At 32.1% G+C, this 20,327-nt stretch overlaps 1 protein-coding gene across 1 annotated transcript; it reads left to right on the plus strand.

Annotated features, from left to right (window-relative positions):
- Positions 1–12,711: 12,711 nt before the first annotated feature.
- On the plus strand, positions 12,712–16,112 carry LOC149477740 (uncharacterized). Its single transcript, XM_089710446.1, has 5 exons — positions 12,712–13,780; positions 14,038–14,136; positions 14,441–14,559; positions 15,228–15,389; positions 15,791–16,112. Exons 1-5 carry the CDS (start codon positions 12,823–12,825, stop codon positions 16,013–16,015), a joined length of 1,563 nt encoding a protein of 520 aa, XP_089566572.1. The 5' UTR covers positions 12,712–12,822; the 3' UTR covers positions 16,016–16,112.
- The last annotated feature ends 4,215 nt before the right edge of the window (positions 16,113–20,327 follow it).

Consider the following 20,327-nt stretch of genomic DNA (forward strand, 5'->3'; position numbering starts at 1 on the left):
CATAAACATAACCAAAACGATGGATTACTATAAAATGACGTGTTCACACTTTTATTTTACAAATTTAGGCACGTGTTTGGTTCGTCAGCAATTCTTAGTATTTCTGACTGTTCCTTTGGTAGGTAGGTAATAGTTATTTTCGCTTTTCAATGTCATCATGCTTCCTACTTAAATATACTGTAATGCTTTAGTTTAAAAAAATATACAAAAAATTTACTTTTTATAAAGCTCTACCACACATAATATAGCGGTCCGCCCCGGCTTCACCCGTGGTATATATTTACGTTATCTCTCCATAAGAACCATCCTCGTACTTCAAGGAATATATAATAAAAAAATAAATATCGAATTATATCCACCCGTTCACGCGTGATGCTGTGAGTTGTGACCAAGGAAAAAGGGTTTCATTTTTATATATTTTATAGATTATTATGCCGATGATCTACACATGCGCGAGCCTCGAAGTCACTGGCCGAAGCCTATTTATTTCATAAATGGGTATAGAAGTAATTTAAAATTATTAAAAATATTTTTACCTACATCACTTTTAGACTTGCAGGTACATACCTTACTTACCGTCGATTTTATTTACTCTATATTTATCTCTTCTATAACGATAGACTAATTAAAAAGTTACCTAATAAAGTTGCTACTGAATTAAATAAACAACTACAGACTGAAAAATCTTTATTATTCTAAAAAGTGAAAGCAATAGATGAATGGGTTGAAATATTTTTTTTTAAATTCTTTTTCATAGAATAATTTCATCAATATGCCGCCCTGCAAACGCAAGCGCGCTTGATTTATGGCCAGAACAAGTGCATTAGTGACGTTCCTGTGTTTCAATATCGATAAGAAATATATCGATACTTAATTAATTATATTTTATTTGTACAATCTGTTGTTTATGTTGTATATATATGTACCAGATAACCTATGGTAAATCTGATAGAATCGATACTTTTTTATACTTTCATAAAAAAGCACTTACTTAAGCAGTTCTCTAATTTTAGATTATAAAATGGTATTGATCTATAGATTCTCATTTTCAAAACGATATGATCTTGTATTCTTGGTACCTACTTAAATAAATTGATTTTGTTTATTAATTTCAGCTCAAATTTTTTTATAAACTTAGATAATATTTTTCTATTGCCTAATTAAATTTACAGTGAAACAGTCAAACAATCAAATATTAACATTCAATAATTATATTTAACTATCGATAACTAGCACATCACTACCCTCCCTACGCTGACATGTGGCTCTTAATTATAACACTGCGCGTACGCATCTACAAAACCAGTGAATCGACAAAAAATCTAAAATAACTGTATATTTAATACCGATCTGGTTACTGAACTCTTCTAAAATAAAAAACACGTTTTTTTTCCACGCACATGTCTACGAATGGGTTAAGATTTTTTTTCTAAAAAAGTGTCATTCCGATTCGAAATGGAGACTTAGGGGTTAATTTAGTATTTTGTAGTTTAATGTGTATATATTTTTTCGTTTCTGAAAGGGATGAGTAATGGTAGAGCATATGTTTATTATTACGATTTTGTCATGCGACACACGTGAGAAATCTTTTTCTTGTGTTTTGTGTTAGATAGATAATTCCTAGACGATTGGGTTATTGATAAACCGCGCTTTTATATATAGTTTTTTCAGGCATTCTATGAAATCTTACTTATTAAAACATGACATTTTGTGAGGATGTAGTTGCGATTTGCCACGGGCATAATTATGAATTCGTAAACATAATTTTATGAAACTAAAAAAGAACTAACTAGTGAAAACCGAAAAAAAATAGCCGTAGACTGCATCGAGCCTTTTTAACTGTCACATAACTGTAAATTGCTATTCATAAGTCGTAATGTAGAGAAGTAGTTACCTGAAAAACCGCATATTATATCATGGGGAAAATATAGGTAATTACTAATTAGGTAATACATACTAATATTCATACCTGTGTTCAAAATATCAATTGTGATTTAAGCACATGAAAAAATATGTTTCTGATTGATTCATCATCATATTTATTAAGAGTGGGTACCTATAAGTAAAAGAAAAAGGTCTAAAAAGTAAATTAAATTGCTAAAATCAATAAGTACCTTCTGATTATAAAGCTCATTGACCACAATGCTAAAAGTCGGTTAATAAACAGGTATACCTAATTACCTAACTATAAGCCTAACTATATATCTACGTATATATATCATTGGTTAAAAAAAATACTGACAGAAAATCCTGAATTTTGGAAAGGCTCCAAAAAACTTAGTTCTCGTTTACCACTAGCATATTGCCAAAATGCAATCACAATTGCAAAAATATTACCAGACATTCAAGACTAGCATGGAGAACATTACCCTAAAAATCCACATATATTTTATTGAGAACTAAATAAACACTAGTAACGCGTTCAAAAGGGATAATTAAAAAAAAACAATCATATCTCGCTTTCAAAGAAAGTTTATTTATAATCAAAGGTTTTTTCCATATCTTAGAGGCGTGTGGCACAATTACGTTCAACATTATCGTATTTATATCTTGCCTTCGACATGTGCGCGTGTGCTTTACCGCTTTATGGTACCAAGTGTCGGCCCGCTTCTGAAAAAGAAAAAAAATGGAAATTGATATATTTTTGATTGCAAATGAAATTATTTTTAGGGTATTTGAATAAGCCTTGAGGCGAGTAGAATAACGCTAAAATAAAGATGTTCTTATATTTCTACAATATAATTATATTTATAGTAGAAAACTTGAAATAAGATTACAGAAAGTTTCAAATACATATATCGTAAAATTCAGAATAGAGCAAATACATAGGTACATAGTCGTAGTAGATTCGAATATACAATGTAAGTAATGTAACATACCTACATAGTTTGCAAAATCTAATATCTTGTTCGCATACACAGTAGGTAAGCTAGCACCAGGAAACATTTAGGTATGTCGATATACACCTAAATCAGATTATATCTATAGATACAGTCTCTTGAATACTTACGCATCAAAATAACTGTAATCGTAAACTAAACTTATAATATAACAATACAATTTGTATACATCTACAAAAGCTTTTCTTTACTTCTTACGCAACTATATTATAAAAAGATACACAAAATACAATTTACTATAGAAGTAATAACAAAATTATAATAGTTTACTTTCTATTGCAAAGCGGGCCGCAGTTGGTTGACTGCGACGTGCGTTATGTTAATTTGGTGTACCACCGCGACGCTCAGCGCTTCTCAAACTGTGCCTTTCACTCATTTCTATTTATTGATTTTAGAATTTTATTATATTTCTATAGTCATACAAGGTGGACCAAAAGAAGTCATCCGATGTTGTTTGGCTCTCATTTTTTTTCTAAATGAAAAACTTCGATTCTGTTTTTTGATTATGTTTATTTGAACCTTTAAAATTTTATTGGTTAAGTCGAGAAGATGATATCGGCCAAATGGGCGCCGTCACAATTGATTGCCATACGGGCTCGTTTTATGGCATTTCTCATCTTCTTCGGGCGACAAATTCTCGCACTCGTGTCTAATGTTGTCCTTGAGGGCTTCCAAGGTCTCAGCCTTGTTCACGTAAACACGGGACTACAAAAAAACCCCACAAAAAAGTCTGGAACGGTTAAATCGGGCGATCTTTCGGGCCAGTGCAAATCGCTAAAACGAGAGATGAGGCGACTCGGGAAAGCCGCCCTCAGAATATCGGTTGTGGCTCGCGCAGTGTGTGCCGTTGCTCCGTCCTGTTGGAACCACATATTCTCCAGTCCTAATTCGTCCAATTGCGGCAGAAAAAAACTCAGTCAACATGGCCCTATGGCGTGCACCGTGCCCGTAGCATGTTTCCGGCAACAGCGGCGATATTCTCGGCAGAACGGGCGCTCCGGGGCCGGCCACTCTTGGCAACGTCTCGTGTGGTCCCATACTCTTCAAGGTTGGTGGCCAAACGGCGCAGTGTTTGCGCAGTAAGTATCGGACGGCCGGGGAATCGGCGACGAATTGTTACGCAAAAAAGTTGACACGATTATTCCGCGTTATTGGGTACTGTATCGCTCCATGGCTTGTTCACTTGTATTCTACATCTGTCCAGTACACAAATGTCAAAACAGATTTGACATTGGCGGCCATTTGCAAAAATGAGAGCATCTTCCAATAGGGTGATTTCTTTTGGCCCACCTTGTATATTAGTATCTGCCAACACGCACTTGGACTTGCTGGATAACTGAGCCCTCAGATCAGTGTCGAAGTTGTAATCTTTGAACATCAGCGTAGACCTTTTTTTTTTTTTTTTTATAGTGGGGAAATCTTCCAAAGATTTCCCCACGGATTCTTACCGACTAAAACCCCACTGTGTTCCGTCGAGCCGCTTTAATGATGGGGCCGCGGGTATTTGTTGGAATTCTTCCGCGACATCAGCGTAGACCTGAAAAAACATGTTTTTATTTAAAAAAATATGTACAGCTTAGGGATAAATTATAAAGCATTTTGTTAAACATTGAAACATCGTAAAATAAATATAAAATATTTGTAATACATAAAGAAAAAATAATCTGCTAAGATGTCATATAGGTAAGTATATTGTTGTATTAAGAAGTAGTAACAAGATCTAAGACATATAAGAGATTGAGATTATATATTCATAAATGGCACGATAAAAAAAACATAGATGTATTTTTATTGTTAAAGTGTATCTTAAAACCATTCATACTCATAAACGCTTCTATAGCCGTTAGAAAACTTAATTTAGACAAAGTTTGAGAACATGATGCCGCCGACAAGTGTAAGTATTTCTCGTTCGTCCTAGATAACGCGAGATGAAACAATAGTTAATTTAATATCTCCATTAATCATACACTTAAAATTAATTTTGGTCAGCCTTGAGTTTTGTTTGGCTTTCGATTTCACGTGTTTCGTATTAGAGATAGTAGAAGAATAATTTGTTAGATTAGGTTTTGATGTAGATAATATTATTGTTGTTGTATGTTCATTTTTTGTGTAAGATCAAATTATTTAAGGGAAATGTTTCACAATATTTTCCGGCCAGTATTATTTTACAATTACAAAAATTGTAATAAAATTACTGCATAAGTATTTCATTCGTGTTCATACAAATATTAATAAATATAACAAAAATATTTAGAAAATTGAAAGTCTATTTTCTGTTTCCATATTCCAATACTAACGTAACAAATTATTTTCCAACATTATTCAAGGTAGATCTCAAAATTAAAACACAATTAGAAAAATACATATCTACCTATGGAAAATAGCTCATTTTCTGCAACCGTTATCAAAACGCATAATATAAAATTTTTTTTTAATAAAAAAAAAGCACTCTCGTAAAAACGCTTGATAAAATTTCATTAGCCGCTGAGTTGCTTACGCGCAAAAAAAAAAGGGTCTCGATTGCCACCTGACCTTTGACGGAATCTGGGAATACGACGCGCCGTAATAAATCTTTGATTGTGACTCGCTCCTGAGGCCCACTTGAAATGTTTTAACTGTTCTGAATAGCCAATAAAACAAGCTTATACACTGTGTTTGTTTTTTTTATAGATCTTGTTTCCGTATTTTTCAATGAACCTTGAAACTTTTAACTACCCAAAATATTAGCTACTTGTATGAAAAAATGCGTTTTACTAAAAATTTAGATCGACAAGAGCATTGTTTCTTATTTTATTCATAAAGTAGATTAATTACTAGACACATTTAATCACACATGGATATATTTTATGTGGAATAAAATATTTAAAACATAAAGGGAATCCTAGCGTAAAATGCGCTGGCTGAGTAATTTACCGCTAAATATTTACGTAACTTCCATGCGACTTTGTAAGAAAACTATAATACATAGAACAAAAATAAAAGTTTGTATGTAAAGGACATTTCATTATCTTTGTTTTAAATGTAAAAGTTTATAAACTTTTTTGTGAATTCGAGTCAATATTTACAAATTAAAAACAAACAGCGCGTTTTTTAGTCAATTCGCACTCTGTGTTTTATTTGCTAATTTAGAAATTATGACCAATCTTTCAACCAATCAAATCTTTACATTAAATATGTATAATAATCAAGAATTAAAAAAGTACAATACTTGTTGTTATTGTATTCATATACAATTAATAAAAATTAAAAACTAAAAGCAAATAAATAGACCAAATCCGCTGATGGCTAATGTCGTCACGTGACATATCGCAAAGATGGCGGCCATTAGAGCAAGGGTTGTCGCGCGTTTGGCGTGAAATAAAATACAAAGAAAATGTATGACATTTATTTATTCGTTTCTTAAAAAATAATTATTTTAATTACACTAAGTTTTATATAAAAACATATTATGTTTATTTACAAAAAAAAAGTATAATATTAATATTAATTATTTACATATTTTTTAATAAATAAATATACGTATACGCATATTTATTTATTAAAAAATATATAAAATACTATATATATTAAAAAATTAGTATATATATACTTAAAAATAGTATGTATATACTTAAATAAATAAATAGTTAAGTACCGCCAAAGCTTTATGAAATGAGTAATAAAATCGTAAGTCAAAAAAAATCGAGTAAATTAGTTTGCCGTTAACCAATGCATAAAAACCACAAACACCTAGAAACCGCAAAAAAAATACAATTAATAAACAAGCCACCAACACATATGGTCATAATAAAATGAAAAATGCAAACGTGACGCGCGTGCTAGGTGCCAGCCCTGAGAGCGAAACTTACTTTGCTTGTGGTAACGATTCTTACCAAAACACTTACCTGTTTTGTACATACTCACGGGTTGCATAGATTCGAATAATCCAGAATATCTATAAAATGTTTTAGGATTTTAGAACATATTATAGTTAAAATAATGTCTAAACTATATATATAACGCAAGGTTTTACGTATTTTTGAATAAAAGAGTCAATTATCCTCTTCAAAATATGTAAACCACGCGACGCCGGTGTGAATGTGTTCGAATCATTCAATTTTTGTTTCACGAAACATAAAATATTGTATAGAAATATTAAAATATGAAAGAATAGTCTTTCTAGATTAATATAATACCTCAACTGTATTAAATAACAATATATTAAAGTACTTACGGCATTTTTTCTTGTAGCACACACAGACGTTCACTTATCACAACACAAAATGGCGACGTCAAGCTTTATTTCGTCTCGTGTATTATGAATTAGTTCTATTATGTTGCCAACTTGTATTTAAAGGTCGGATAATCTATTAGTCTATGGTTTAAAAACGTTTCACGAGGACTTTATGAACTACAAAATAAGGTTTAAAGTCGTTTTATAAAAACTGGTCGTTGGTAACGATCATAACCGGAAGCAATCAAGGGAATTCAGTTTTGGTAATGATCCTTACCAAAAGCAACTCAGCGGTTAATAAATAGTTTTATAAGAAAGCATGTTACAGTCATTAAGTCGTTTCGAATCATCTATGTATAGCGAGACACACATGTCATGCATAAGTGCAACGTAATAATAAAATGAGCTGACATTTTATAGGCACTTTTCACATAATACTGAGAGTTTATTATGATTGTGGAACGACGATACATGAATAGATTGTCACAATCATGGAGTATATTTTTTTCAAATTAAGTGTAACTAGGCAATTCAATTTGGGTGAATAAAATAAATTCCTCCACTTAATTTGATGTTTTGTGACGTATTATATTATATTTATATACTTATATACGTTATAAATAAGAAATTTAACGTTATTGGAAAACATATAACTTATCTGTATTGGATTTTATATAATTACAACATGTAGGATGTATTTCTGAGTTGGATGGCTGTGTTGGATATTAAGGCTTCTATTTTCCGTAACGTGTGTACACGTTACAGAAAATAGAAACGAAGCAGTAATTAAAAATTATAGTTACGTTGTAGAGCTGTATTAAAATATACCAGTATGTCTAATATTTCCGTCCCTTTAATTATATAAACTGCAACCTTTACTCGGTCTTAAGACATCACGCGATAAAGTATACTACACTTTTCTTCCAGTCAATATGAACGCACCGTTGGACCCTGGATGGATCCTACGCGTGCATACGTTATTGGTTTTATTTTAATAACGGTGATGTTATTGATATTAACTTTGAACATGTTGTCGGGCGAAATGTTTTCAGATTGATCGTTTTAAGTTTATTTTTATATAACCTGAAGAATATTTTGTTGCGACTGAATCAAATTTGGACATTTTCTTATTGATTTAGCAGGCGGATTTTGAAACGACTGTTTTTATTTTTTGCTTAAATCAAGTATATTACCTAAAATATCGTATAGTTAATAGTGTCTACGTATCTTATCTATTAGGAAACTTCTATGTTTATCAATATAAAATATTTTCTGTAAAGTCACTGTCCAGAATCCAGATAGAAAGTTAAGATGCACCCTTTAAAATTATACCTAGGATTAAATACAAAATTGCAACGTAATTGTAAAAATTTTATTTAAGTAAAAATACAGACAGAGAGATTTCAACGCAGCTTTTTACTGCACTTCTCAGGCCTAAAATTAAAATTACCTATGTATATCATTACTAGATTTCCGCCCGCGGCTTCGCCCGCGTTTTCAAAGGAAAACCCGCATAGTTCCCGTTCCTGTGGGATTTCCGGGATAAAACCTATCCTATGTGTTAATCCAAGTTACCCTCTATATGTGTGCTAAATTTCATTGTAATCAGTTCAGTAGTTTTTACGTGAAAGAGTAACAAACATCCATACATCCATACATCCATACAAACTTTCGCCTTTATAATAGTATTAAGATTAAGATTAAGATTAATTAACTTAAAAAATCTGTACCTTGACATAAATATCTTCCTCATAATATAACTAATAATTATTTATATCGATTACACGTGTTTTCGATGTTTACACAAAAAGTGTATTCACCCTGATTGCAACTATGTCTCTATTACATAAATGTGAACTGTAGTTCAATGATAGATACATGCAATGTGTGGATATGCGTAATAAATATGCCTCTTATTTGATGATAAATATATTAATGAGCTTTAGGAATTCATATACGCGATTAGACTTTACCTTTTTAAATGTGCATGGGTGCTGCGTTTTTCATGAAGAGAATCACCAGCTCATTTGTCTGCTAAACTTACTTAGGACATAATACTTAAAAATGTTTAAAAAAATAACGGTTAATTTAACGACTGAAAAAATTATCGACTGGATTGAACGTGGAATAGAATACGGGTAGAGTCATTTTCGTATTACGATTTCATTACTATGTTTTTGTTTAAGCACTCGATATTCAGCTCGTTTGGTACCTTATAATGTTTATTGGTTTTTAAGTTCTCTTGGTACCACTCCAGTAAGACTTCAAGTTTAAAGGTATTTCGTTTTCAAGACTTTAAATCTCGAGAACGAACATTAAATTATGATTGACTTCATACTGGTTTCAAAATAACAATGAACAGCTTTTCATTTTATTTTTACCATGTAATAGGCCTCTATGCAAGATAACTATTTAGTATTTACTAGCTTTCCGCCCGCGGCTTCGCCCGCTTTGTCTAAAACCTAATAAATTATATACTAAAACCTTCCTCTTGAATCACTCTTTCTATTAAAAAAACCGCATCAAAATCCGTTGCGTAGTTTTAAAGATTTAAGCATACATAGATACATAGGGACATAGGGACAGAGAAAGCGACTTTGTTTTATACTATGTAGTGATGATATCCAGGATGCTTATGTTATTTGACTCTGTAAAAGATATTTAAAGTTAACAGAAGATTCTGTGTGTTGCACTTCTACCCACTACAATTTCTTGCAGTTTTTGGTGTTATTCTTCTTATGGTGAATTTACATCAAACGAGCGAATGCTCATTCTAACCACATAATATGTCAAATTCTTTTAGTGTTAACAGGCGTAATGCGTTCTTTATTCTAAAGGATTTTCAGCAATGTTCTAATACTGAACAACACTGAATACCAGTTTTCCTTTACACTATCACGGAAGAATGCTCTTGCTCTAGCTCTATGTTCGTTTGATGTAAATGCACCGTTAAATGGCAATTCCAGCAAATCCCACTGAGGACTTTTTGTGCCAATTACTTGTTACACACTGCCACTTCGTGGCGTTGTACCTGAAACTCTTTTTTAAATCAGAAGGCTTTAGAAGTAACTGTAGCTTTAATGATAAGTATTAAAGCTCTTGTATAGAGCTTCAAGCAAAAAAGTGCAGGCATCTTAAAACATTCAACGAGAACGCACCGCGTTCACTAACTAAAAGAAATAAAAAATAGAAATTAGAGAACCTAAATGTACTTAAACAGCTTTAGATTATTATGATTAGTCAATTATTATACCAATGTTCATAAATAAATAGAAAATAATAATTACGTACGGTCGTAAAGTGAGAATTAGGACTCCATTTGGACACGTTAAAATTCAATTAAAATGTAGACATAAAATAGGCAAACAATCACAAAAAACAGTAGTATTTTCGGGACAGTAGTAAACATGAGGAGGCAAGACTGAAAAAAATTACAAAAACCACTAAAGACACTTCGATGACACGTGTTTTTCATATTTATGTGAGAATTTTAGTGCCACAAGATTTTAGCGTAAAAAGTCCGTTGAAAAAACCGAGTGGGAACGTCTTCACGTTTGACAGGTTGTAAGAAAATTGACATGTTTTTATTAATCATATCGTTTGAGAGAAGTTTTATGATAATTAAACAAACCGTAGATAATTGATTTTATTTAGTTAATATTGAATCTCTAACTTTGTTTCATTATCCTCCTAAAAACGTGAAGAAAAAGAGTGCGAGTAGCACATACCTAATATTTAAACCTCTTGTTAACAATTTATGATTTGGTAATTAACAATACAGTGGTAATTATCAATGAATCTACATCTACACTACCAACGTGATCTGTTAGTAATTGAACAAATTATTTCCAAAATAAAGCAAAATCTTGTTAAATTTTTGATTTTATGGCATAGCAATATAAATTTATAAAGCATCTTGTTATAATATAATGGATTGTTGCTAAAACCTACGTGGATTGAATAATTAATAATTATAAATTGCGTCTATTTTCAAAATAGGATAACATTTAAACATATCAACTAAACTAGATATCCTAGTTAGTATCTAATAATCCTAGTAAATACGTAACGTAGTCAGTTCATCATTTAACTGAATTCTTATCTGACAAACCTATGATTTTTTCTAACTCCGATTGAGAAATAGTAAATGGCGCCAAAAGCAGATTCAATCAACAATCCCGTACCCACAAACACTCGCATTCAAAACTAGTCTCTATCTCATAGCAATAAGATTTATGTGAATGACAATTTCACAATTCTTCCTGAAAAATTAACGTTGTCGTTCAGAAACACATGTGTGTAGTTTTTTCGCTATCCCGTGTGCTCCTGTTATTCCCGTTTCGTATCTCAATCAGTGCGGTCGCGTACCCCTTCCCGCGTAAATGAACCGTCAAAGTGACAGCGCGCCATTTTTGTGAAAATTACGGAAAAGTGTTGATCACGTGAGTACATAGATGTTTTTTTGTGTTTAGTCTTCTTTAGTGAATGTTTTATTTTCTTTTAATATCTTAGGTATTTTAAATTATAGTTCTACAAACTTTATAATTAATTCATATGAACCTATAGGCTACAAATTAGAATAATGTATAGGTTTGAGAACATAAAATTATACGTTTTTGCTTTTATCTATCTACTTAATAATTGAGCACGAAAATAATTTCCTTTTGCACGCCTCATAAGCGAAGCGTTGAGGTGGGTACTACTGTCACTTCGCGCAAAACATCTGATTTTTCAAACTTAAAATGTCTTTATGTATCATACATTGCACTTGTAAGATAATACATACACACACATATTAAGAAAAAACACTATTTTTAACGTTCATGATATTTTTGATGTCATTTTTGTTATTTAAACTAGTTAAAAACCAGTTTCAAAAAGTTCTGTCTTGGACGTCCGTGTGTCTGTATGTGCGGATCCTTTTTCTTGTTAACACGATAGCGACCGAAATACTTTACTAATCGAGTCTTTTTTTTTCTCTTACGCTTGAGTATGCTCAGGAATAGAACCCTTTCATTTTTCAGGGTCTGATTCGATGTGGTTTAATTGTTATTAAATAAACAAAAATAATAATTAATAAATATTTATTAAAAAAAAATTATGAGGCGTGCACTTTTGGATTTTCCAAATTATTTTCCAATTACTTAGATTTTTTTAAAATTGAAAAATGCGACTTGATATATTATTTTTTAAAATTACTTAATTTTTTTTTATTCTTATTCAAAGTTTAAAAAAAATTGTTTTTCATTTCGATTTTTTTTAACTATTCAATAAAAAAAATAATTCAAAATATTTATTTAAAGAAATAGACTTATTGTGTTCCAATTAAAATGACCTAATATATCTTGTTATAGTTGTAAAGCGTATTTTGAATAATAGCAAAATTGTAAAAATAGCATTAATCAAACTTGACGTCATTGAACCTATATTTCAAATTTCCGTTAATTTAATTCAAGACACTACAAAAAACGATAAACTTCCTACCACCAATATAAGGTAGCTATACGGAACACGTGTTGCAAAATGTGTAATAACACTAGTAATTAATTTTATAATTCGCAGATGCGCGAGCCACGCGAGTTCAGACTTGGAGAAAGTTTATTTTTATAATAATAGCAAAACCATATGCGCGAAACCAACTCCAACACATGTCAATAACTACCTCTACCCAGAGATTACTGAACTTTGTAGGCAAATGAACTTATAGCCATGGCCGACTATGATATCATACCTTGCTACGACGACGAACAATTATTTCAAGACAAAAACGACAATGTTACAGATCTACACGCTTATTACATGTCACAATTCAATTTAGAATTAGAGAACAGCAAAACGAAACCAAAAGATGATAGTTTTAAATATGGTATTGAAGAAAGCTTCGATTTTGAAGTTCTCGAAAATTGGACGACCACAGATAACTCATATAATGTCAGCGATAAGACCAAAACTGATTTCGAAATGATAGACGAAGTTATCGACGGTAACATCAACGATCAAAATATAAAGGAAGTTTTGCTGGATTTAGACAGCATTGACTTTGATGATAACAGTTTCAAATCTGATGCTTGTGATGAGAAAACGAAAACAAATGCTACTTTAGATATAAATAACGATTATATAGATGATGAATCGTTGATTGATGAACTTTGTAGAGAAGACAGTGAAACTTGTCGCTTAACTCCAGATGCTTATAACGAAGACTGTTTTAATTTGATTGCAAGTGACAACCAACTGCCTTCAATAGAAACAGCGTTCACAAAACGTTATTGTAATTATACAAACAACGAAGAAGCTTTGCCAACACAAGATAATTCTTGCGGGAATACTCAACTACAACAGAATCAGGTTGTAAGCAGTATTGAACATTACAGTTATCCTAATAATATTCTACATAATTTAGAAGGTGAACGTAATTATATTTTACCTGACACTCCAACAAGTTGTACCGAATTCAGTTTTGAAAGACACGAAAGAAAAGCATCCATATCAGAATCGATAGAAAGTTCTAGTTATTATGATGAAAACTCAGAAACGTTTGACGAAGATGAACTTTTCATTAATTTAGATGATTTTGGATTAAATTTTGAAAGGGAAAATGAATTCGCCGCTTCTTATGATGCGAATAATGTTACGACTGAGAGGAAAGCGGAAAAAGAAAAACAAGGTAATTTATTTTCCTACATTGATTCTATTTATATTTTTTAGTTTCATGAAAGGAAGAGATTTCAATTGAATTCTAATTCGCATGTCAAAACGAAACACATTTTTTCTACTGTGTTTTTTTTAAACTTACAAACAATATCACAAAACGTTCCTTATGTTGAAAAAACTTAACGTAAACATTTACAAGTCGGTGTACCTTTGTAATAACTTGTCATAGCTTGAAGTGCGTTGTAAATCAATCATTATGTTTGTTTTAAGGTGAAAGGGTGTGCCTTTGGGAACAGTGCTATGAGAGACACGCGAACCAAAACATGCTGGTTGAGCATATTGAGAGGGCACATGTTAATACTTATAAAGGTATGTTTATTTTATTATTTTTATTGTTATAATGAAGACATTAAACTGTATATTTATGGTTGTGAATATTTTCATTTAGAAGGGCCAATAGATAGGATAGAAGGACTAAAAATGGATATAGTTACAATTGAAATAAAAATTTCATGGTTATAAACTTTTTTACATAAAAATTAATATCTTAAGTTATTATTAGTAGACATGGGGATTACAAGCCTAACAGGAAAAATAACCAATACTTTTCTACGTATTTTATCTAACTTTTAATATAGTTTCTTAAATTCATTAATACTCTATTATTTTTCAGGAGACGAATTCAGTTGCCTGTGGAAGGAATGCGCCCGCGCACGGCGTCCGTTCAACGCGCGGTACAAACTGCTTATTCACATGCGTGTGCACTCCGGACATAAGCCTAATAGATGCCATGTTAGTATAAATAATAAAATATAATATTTAGTTTTTCTTGAGACTTCAAAAATATTTTACTTATGTATGTAGCAAATTATGTACATACATATATATCAACTTAAATAGCATGCGAAATATATTGTCTTTCTAGAAATACGTCTTCAATTTACTATTTAAAGTTCCCTATCTTTCATTTTCATAAAAGGTAGATATAAAAGCTTTCATTAAATTTTGATACTCGACGAGATAGAGAAGGTCCTGGCTTGTACCCCTTAATCCGGAACACGTCCTAAATTCTCGCATTAATATAAATCCTACTAATATTATAAATGCGAAAGTTTGTGAGGATGTGTGTGTGTGTGTGTGTGTGTGTGTTTGTTACTCTTTCATGCAAATACAACTGAACCGATAGCACACATATAGAGGGTTACTTGGATTAACACATAGGATAGGTTTTATCCCGGAAATCCCACGGGAACGGGAAATATGCGGAAATATGAAAATGCGGGTGAAGCCGCGGGCGGAAATCTAGTTATAATCTAATCAGAAAATTTACGTAAAATCAAAACCCAAGCAGAAAATAGGGCTTTTAAGTTTGATCACCAACTGACTACTCGACCAATGAAGAAGATTTCATCTTCCTCTTTCCTTTACTTAAGAACAGAATATTTACTTATATTTCACAGCATCCAGGCTGCGGCAAAGCGTTCTCTCGTCTGGAAAACCTGAAGATCCACGTGCGCTCGCACACCGGTGAGCGACCGTACGCGTGCCCCGCGCCGCACTGTCGGAAGGCTTTCTCTAATTCTTCTGATAGAGCCAAGCATCAGCGGACGCACTTTAATGCTGTAAGTTATAAAAATATTTTAATACATTTAATTCGTAAGATGTGTGATTGCCATAGATTGTTGATTGATCCTTCCATAGGATCTTGACCATCTTATACTGGAGCATTCAGCTTTTCAATTAGTAGTCATATTTTATAAATCCACTATGTTTTTTTGTATAGTTCTGTTTATGCGTTAAATTTAAAGTGTGTAATAATCATTTTAAAAATAAATAAAAATAAAGAGACCAGAAAACCTTTGAAGAATACAAAAAATTGCTACTAAGAGCCTTACCTTTTCCATTCTTTCAACTCATACAGGTAAATGGTTCAATGATATAAATTTGTAAATTGAAAAAAAAATGGTTCAATGATGTCAATGATGCCATTCCAAGTCGATCTTACCAAACATATTCTTTCCAGAGACCCTACGCCTGCGGTGCAATCGGTTGCGGCAAGCGCTACACCGACCCATCCTCCCTCCGTAAGCACGTCAAGTCTCACCCGCACATCCCCGCGCCCCGCGCGTGCCTCCCCCCCGCTAAACCCCTCAAACGTACAGAGGAACAACTAGTACCTAGCTCCCCGGCCAAACCCGCGACATTGAGATGTATACGGGATAAACTGACAGTTCCTATGAAAATGTAGTTTGAAAGAAGAATTGGAAGAAAACAAGGAATTAAAAAGACGTATTTCGTATTATCGTAGCGATGTTTAAGACCGCTAGCATAGGTAGGTACTAAATAGGTGAATAGACACCTAAATGATTCAGCCAACACCCCTATGTAATTAAAAATACTATAATTTGATATTTGGTCCGAAAATCTTTAAAACACCCTTATAATAAAAATAATATACAGGGTGTCCTACTATTGGTATACTAAGCGCGAAGGGACTTGTAGTTTTACATACACTGATCACGTAAGAAATACTCCAACAACAAAATTACGTCAAAAATTTTTTGCTAAATTTTTCCTGAAAATCCATGTTTTCTTCTCTAACTTCGCGCAGCCGGCATATACCGCTTCTCTAATATGAACATTTTGTCTATGAAAACATAATCTTAACGATAGCTCACGTGCTGGTGGCAAAGTTGGGCGGGTTGCTTGTTAGAGGTGTACGCATAGAGTTTAAGAATTCATCTATTTGAAAAAAAAAATGCGTCTGGAATTTTATAAGTATTTTTTACGTACTCAGCGTATGCAAAACTATAATCTCCTTTGAGCTTAGTATACCAACAGTGGGACACCCTGTATAAATGATGACCTACTTTGAAATTGTAATGTTTCGTATTTTTTAATTTAATTTTATATACTTGAGATTAATGTAAATAACTTTGCTCAATTATAAAGACTGTAGATATATCACTCGCTCAATTAGTGTAATATTTTGACACTAGTTTTAAATACATAGTTACAATTAAGAACTTGTGTTCAAAACACGGCCTTTTAATGGTTAAGAAAACAATATAATAATGGTAGAGCTTTATAAATTTCTAGCTTTTAGCTGCGTCTTATTCCGATATAGTTGAGAAATAATTGAGTTTATGAACATTTAAATAATATATAATATCTACAATTTTACATGTTTCAGAATCTTATTAAAAAATTAAAAATGATCTACTGAAGTAATTTTTTGGAAGAAAAGACGCGGCATAAAGTTAGTTATTGTAATAAAGATCTCAATAAGTATTTTTCCATTTACACCTAGATTTGCTCAAAATGTTTTGCCTAAGACTGTATAATATAGATAAATTGTTATTATTCAATAATATGTTTACTAGTAAGAGTAGGTAAGTAAGTTTTTGCTGTTTGCATATATTTTGATAAGGTTTATATTATAAATAGAAATGATAGATTTTAACTGATTTTAAACGCGATTTATTCATTATAATAGGTATTATTAGTTTGACGGTTCGCACACTGAACTAATGAATAAATCGCGTTTAAAATCCGTAAAAATCTTTAATTTCTAAATGTTACTCGCGTAAAATCAAACACTAGGAAATACTATTATAATTATAAATAGATTATATTCATGTTCTGAAAAACAATATTTAGGACTATTTTTATCAAAATATAGTTTTGAATTGTTCTATATTTAGTTATATGTTATTTTTTAAGTAAAGTCGATTTAAGAGCGAATGTACAATGATGCTTTCCAAAGAATCTCTTTTGTTAGATTATTTTTAAGTATTATTTCCAATATAAGATCTCCAATTTGCTCATTGAAAATTATAGTTAAGTATTTAACGGCAGATACTGCCTAGTATTAATAAATATATTTTAATTTTTATTCTGTGTTATTTTTTACTTCCTTTCCTTCCTGATCCTAGAAAAATGAGAGTTTTTATACAAGGTGTCCCACTATTGGTATACTAAGCGCGAAGGGACTTGTAGTTTTCCATACACTGAACACGTAAAAAATACTTAAACAACAAAATTACGTCAAAAATTGTTTGCTAAATTTTTCCTGAAAATCCATGTTTTCTTCTCTAGCGTCGCGCAGCCAGCATATACCGCTTCGCTAATGTGAGCATTTTGTCTATGAAAACATAATCTTAAACGATAGCTCACGTGCTGGCTCGCCGCCAGTTGGGCGGGTTGCTTGTTATGGGTGTACACATACAGCCGTACAAATAAACGAGTTATAGCATTTTATGCAAAGAATAAACTAAGAATAAGGAAAAATCATACAAATAAACACGAAATAAATGTAACCTAGTATAACTTCGTAATAAGTATTCATACTAATGCTATTCCGTCCTTATTACGGCTACCACGGTACCACCCTAGTATAAGTCTGACATAACCGAGTTATAAAATATTTTTTAGTACATTGTGCTGTGTTTTACAAGTTTTAGAAGCAATTTTCAATCTAAATTTGAGATAATAGCAATGAGAGTAATACGGGAAGTAGAAAAAGTTGAGCAAATTAATAATTTCATTACGTACCTATTGAAATGGAAAATTTTGTATGTAATGTCAAAATATACGAAATTATGAAAAACCCTTTTGATATTTATAATGATTTATTTATTTACAACATGCGCCAAACCATACATACATAAAACTTATTTCTAAACTTAAATCACAATAATATACACTTTCGTTGAAAATATAAATCTTCTAAGCCTGGAGTTGTATGTTTTGAGTACCAGTTATTTGGCAACTCTCTATCTCAAGGTGGGTTTATCTTCTGTTCTCCAGATATTGGATAGCGTTATCTATCATTTGCTTGCATATTTAATGATATATTTAAATTATTTCCAATAGATATTTAAAAAATAAATAAACAGAACATCGTATGATGAAACTTCACAACAAATTCGACGAAGTCAAACGAGCGTCAGCAAATTATGAACAATCAATCGTACTTACAATACAATTTATTTTGTTTCACTGGTTACTTTTCAAAGGTTTTATACTCGAACGATTGTTTTTATACGCTTTTATTAGCTCTACCTAAGGGCGTTTGTCCACTACAAGGAATTTTACGGTCCGGCATTCCGATTTTTTACGGTCCGGTATGGCACGCCATTAATCTATATACTAGCTTGTGCACTAGACGTAATTTTACTGTCCGACATTTTACTTTTCCCTATTCCGGATGGTTTTTTGTGTCTACGAGTCGCTGTAGGTATAATTGTTTTCGAATGCCCACTTGCTTGGATTTTACTGCTTTTACTGCATATGCCAATTGAAAGCAAGCTCTTGTTTTACTTTCTTTTAGTTGGCAATGAGATTTGAGAAGTCGGTATTGTTATTTTATATACATTGACCAAGCAGTGACCTATAATTATTATCTAAGTAAGTGTTGGTAAGTTAAAGTTATTCCCACTTGAAGTGGGAATAGCTTTAGCTCCTCGTCACCGATTAAAATAAATAAGTGAAACACGCATTTTAAATCTCTTGCGGAACTTTACTTTTTATTATAACGAAATAATATAATATTTCACCTTCTATATTTTTTACTCGTTTCTTGTAAAATGCAAAAACAATCATTTATGATAGCATTATACCGTCAAACTTCCTTGAACTGTACCGCACTGATCCGAGTAAAGACGGACAGGTGCACAAGCAATTCATCGGTTTTTTCATGCCACACCGGACCGTAAAAAATCGGAATGCCGGACAGTAAAATTCCTTGTAGTGCACAAGCGCCCTAAGGGCGTTTGTCCACTACAAGGAATTTTACGGTCCGGCATTCCGATTTTTCACGGTCCGGTACGGCACGCCATTAATCTATATACTAGCTTGTGCACTATACGTAATTTTACTGTCCGACATTTTACTTTTCCCTATTCCGGATGGTTTGTTGTGTCTACGAGTCGCTGTAGGTATAATTGTTTTCGAATGCCCACTTGCTTGGATTTTACTGTTTTCACTGCATAATATGCCAATTAAAAGCAAGCTCTTGTTTTACTTTCTTTTAGTTGGCAATGAGATTTGAGAAGTCGGTATTGTTATTTTATATACATTGACCAAGCATTGACCTATAATTATTATCTAAGTAAGTGTTGGTAAGTTAAAGTTCAAGTGGGAATAGCTTTAGCTCCTCGTCACCGATTAAAATAAATAAGTGAAACACGCATTTTAAATCTCTTACGGAACTTTACTTTTTATTATAACGAAGTAATATAATATTTCACCTTCTATATTTTTTACTCGTTTCTTGTAAAATGCAAAAACAATCATTTATGATAGCATTATACCGCCAAACTTCCTTGAACTGTACCTCACTGATCCGAGTAAAGACGGACAGGTGCACAAGCAATTCATCGGTTTTTTCATGCCACACCGGACCGTAAAAAATCGGAATGCCGGACAGTAAAATTCCTTGTAGTGCACAAGCGCCCTAACCCTTCCTTCCGATTCTTTTAGGACATATTTAATTTTATTATGGAGCGATAACAATATTTGATGAATTAAATGTTATCTTAGCGTATTTCCAGTGAGTT

The sequence above is a fragment of the Colias philodice genome, chromosome 24, assembly GCF_061535455.1.
Source record: "Colias philodice isolate Cphi_HAF_F1 chromosome 24, ilColPhil1 Martin Lab GWU primary, whole genome shotgun sequence".
In the NCBI taxonomy this organism is placed as follows: domain Eukaryota; kingdom Metazoa; phylum Arthropoda; class Insecta; order Lepidoptera; family Pieridae; genus Colias; species Colias philodice.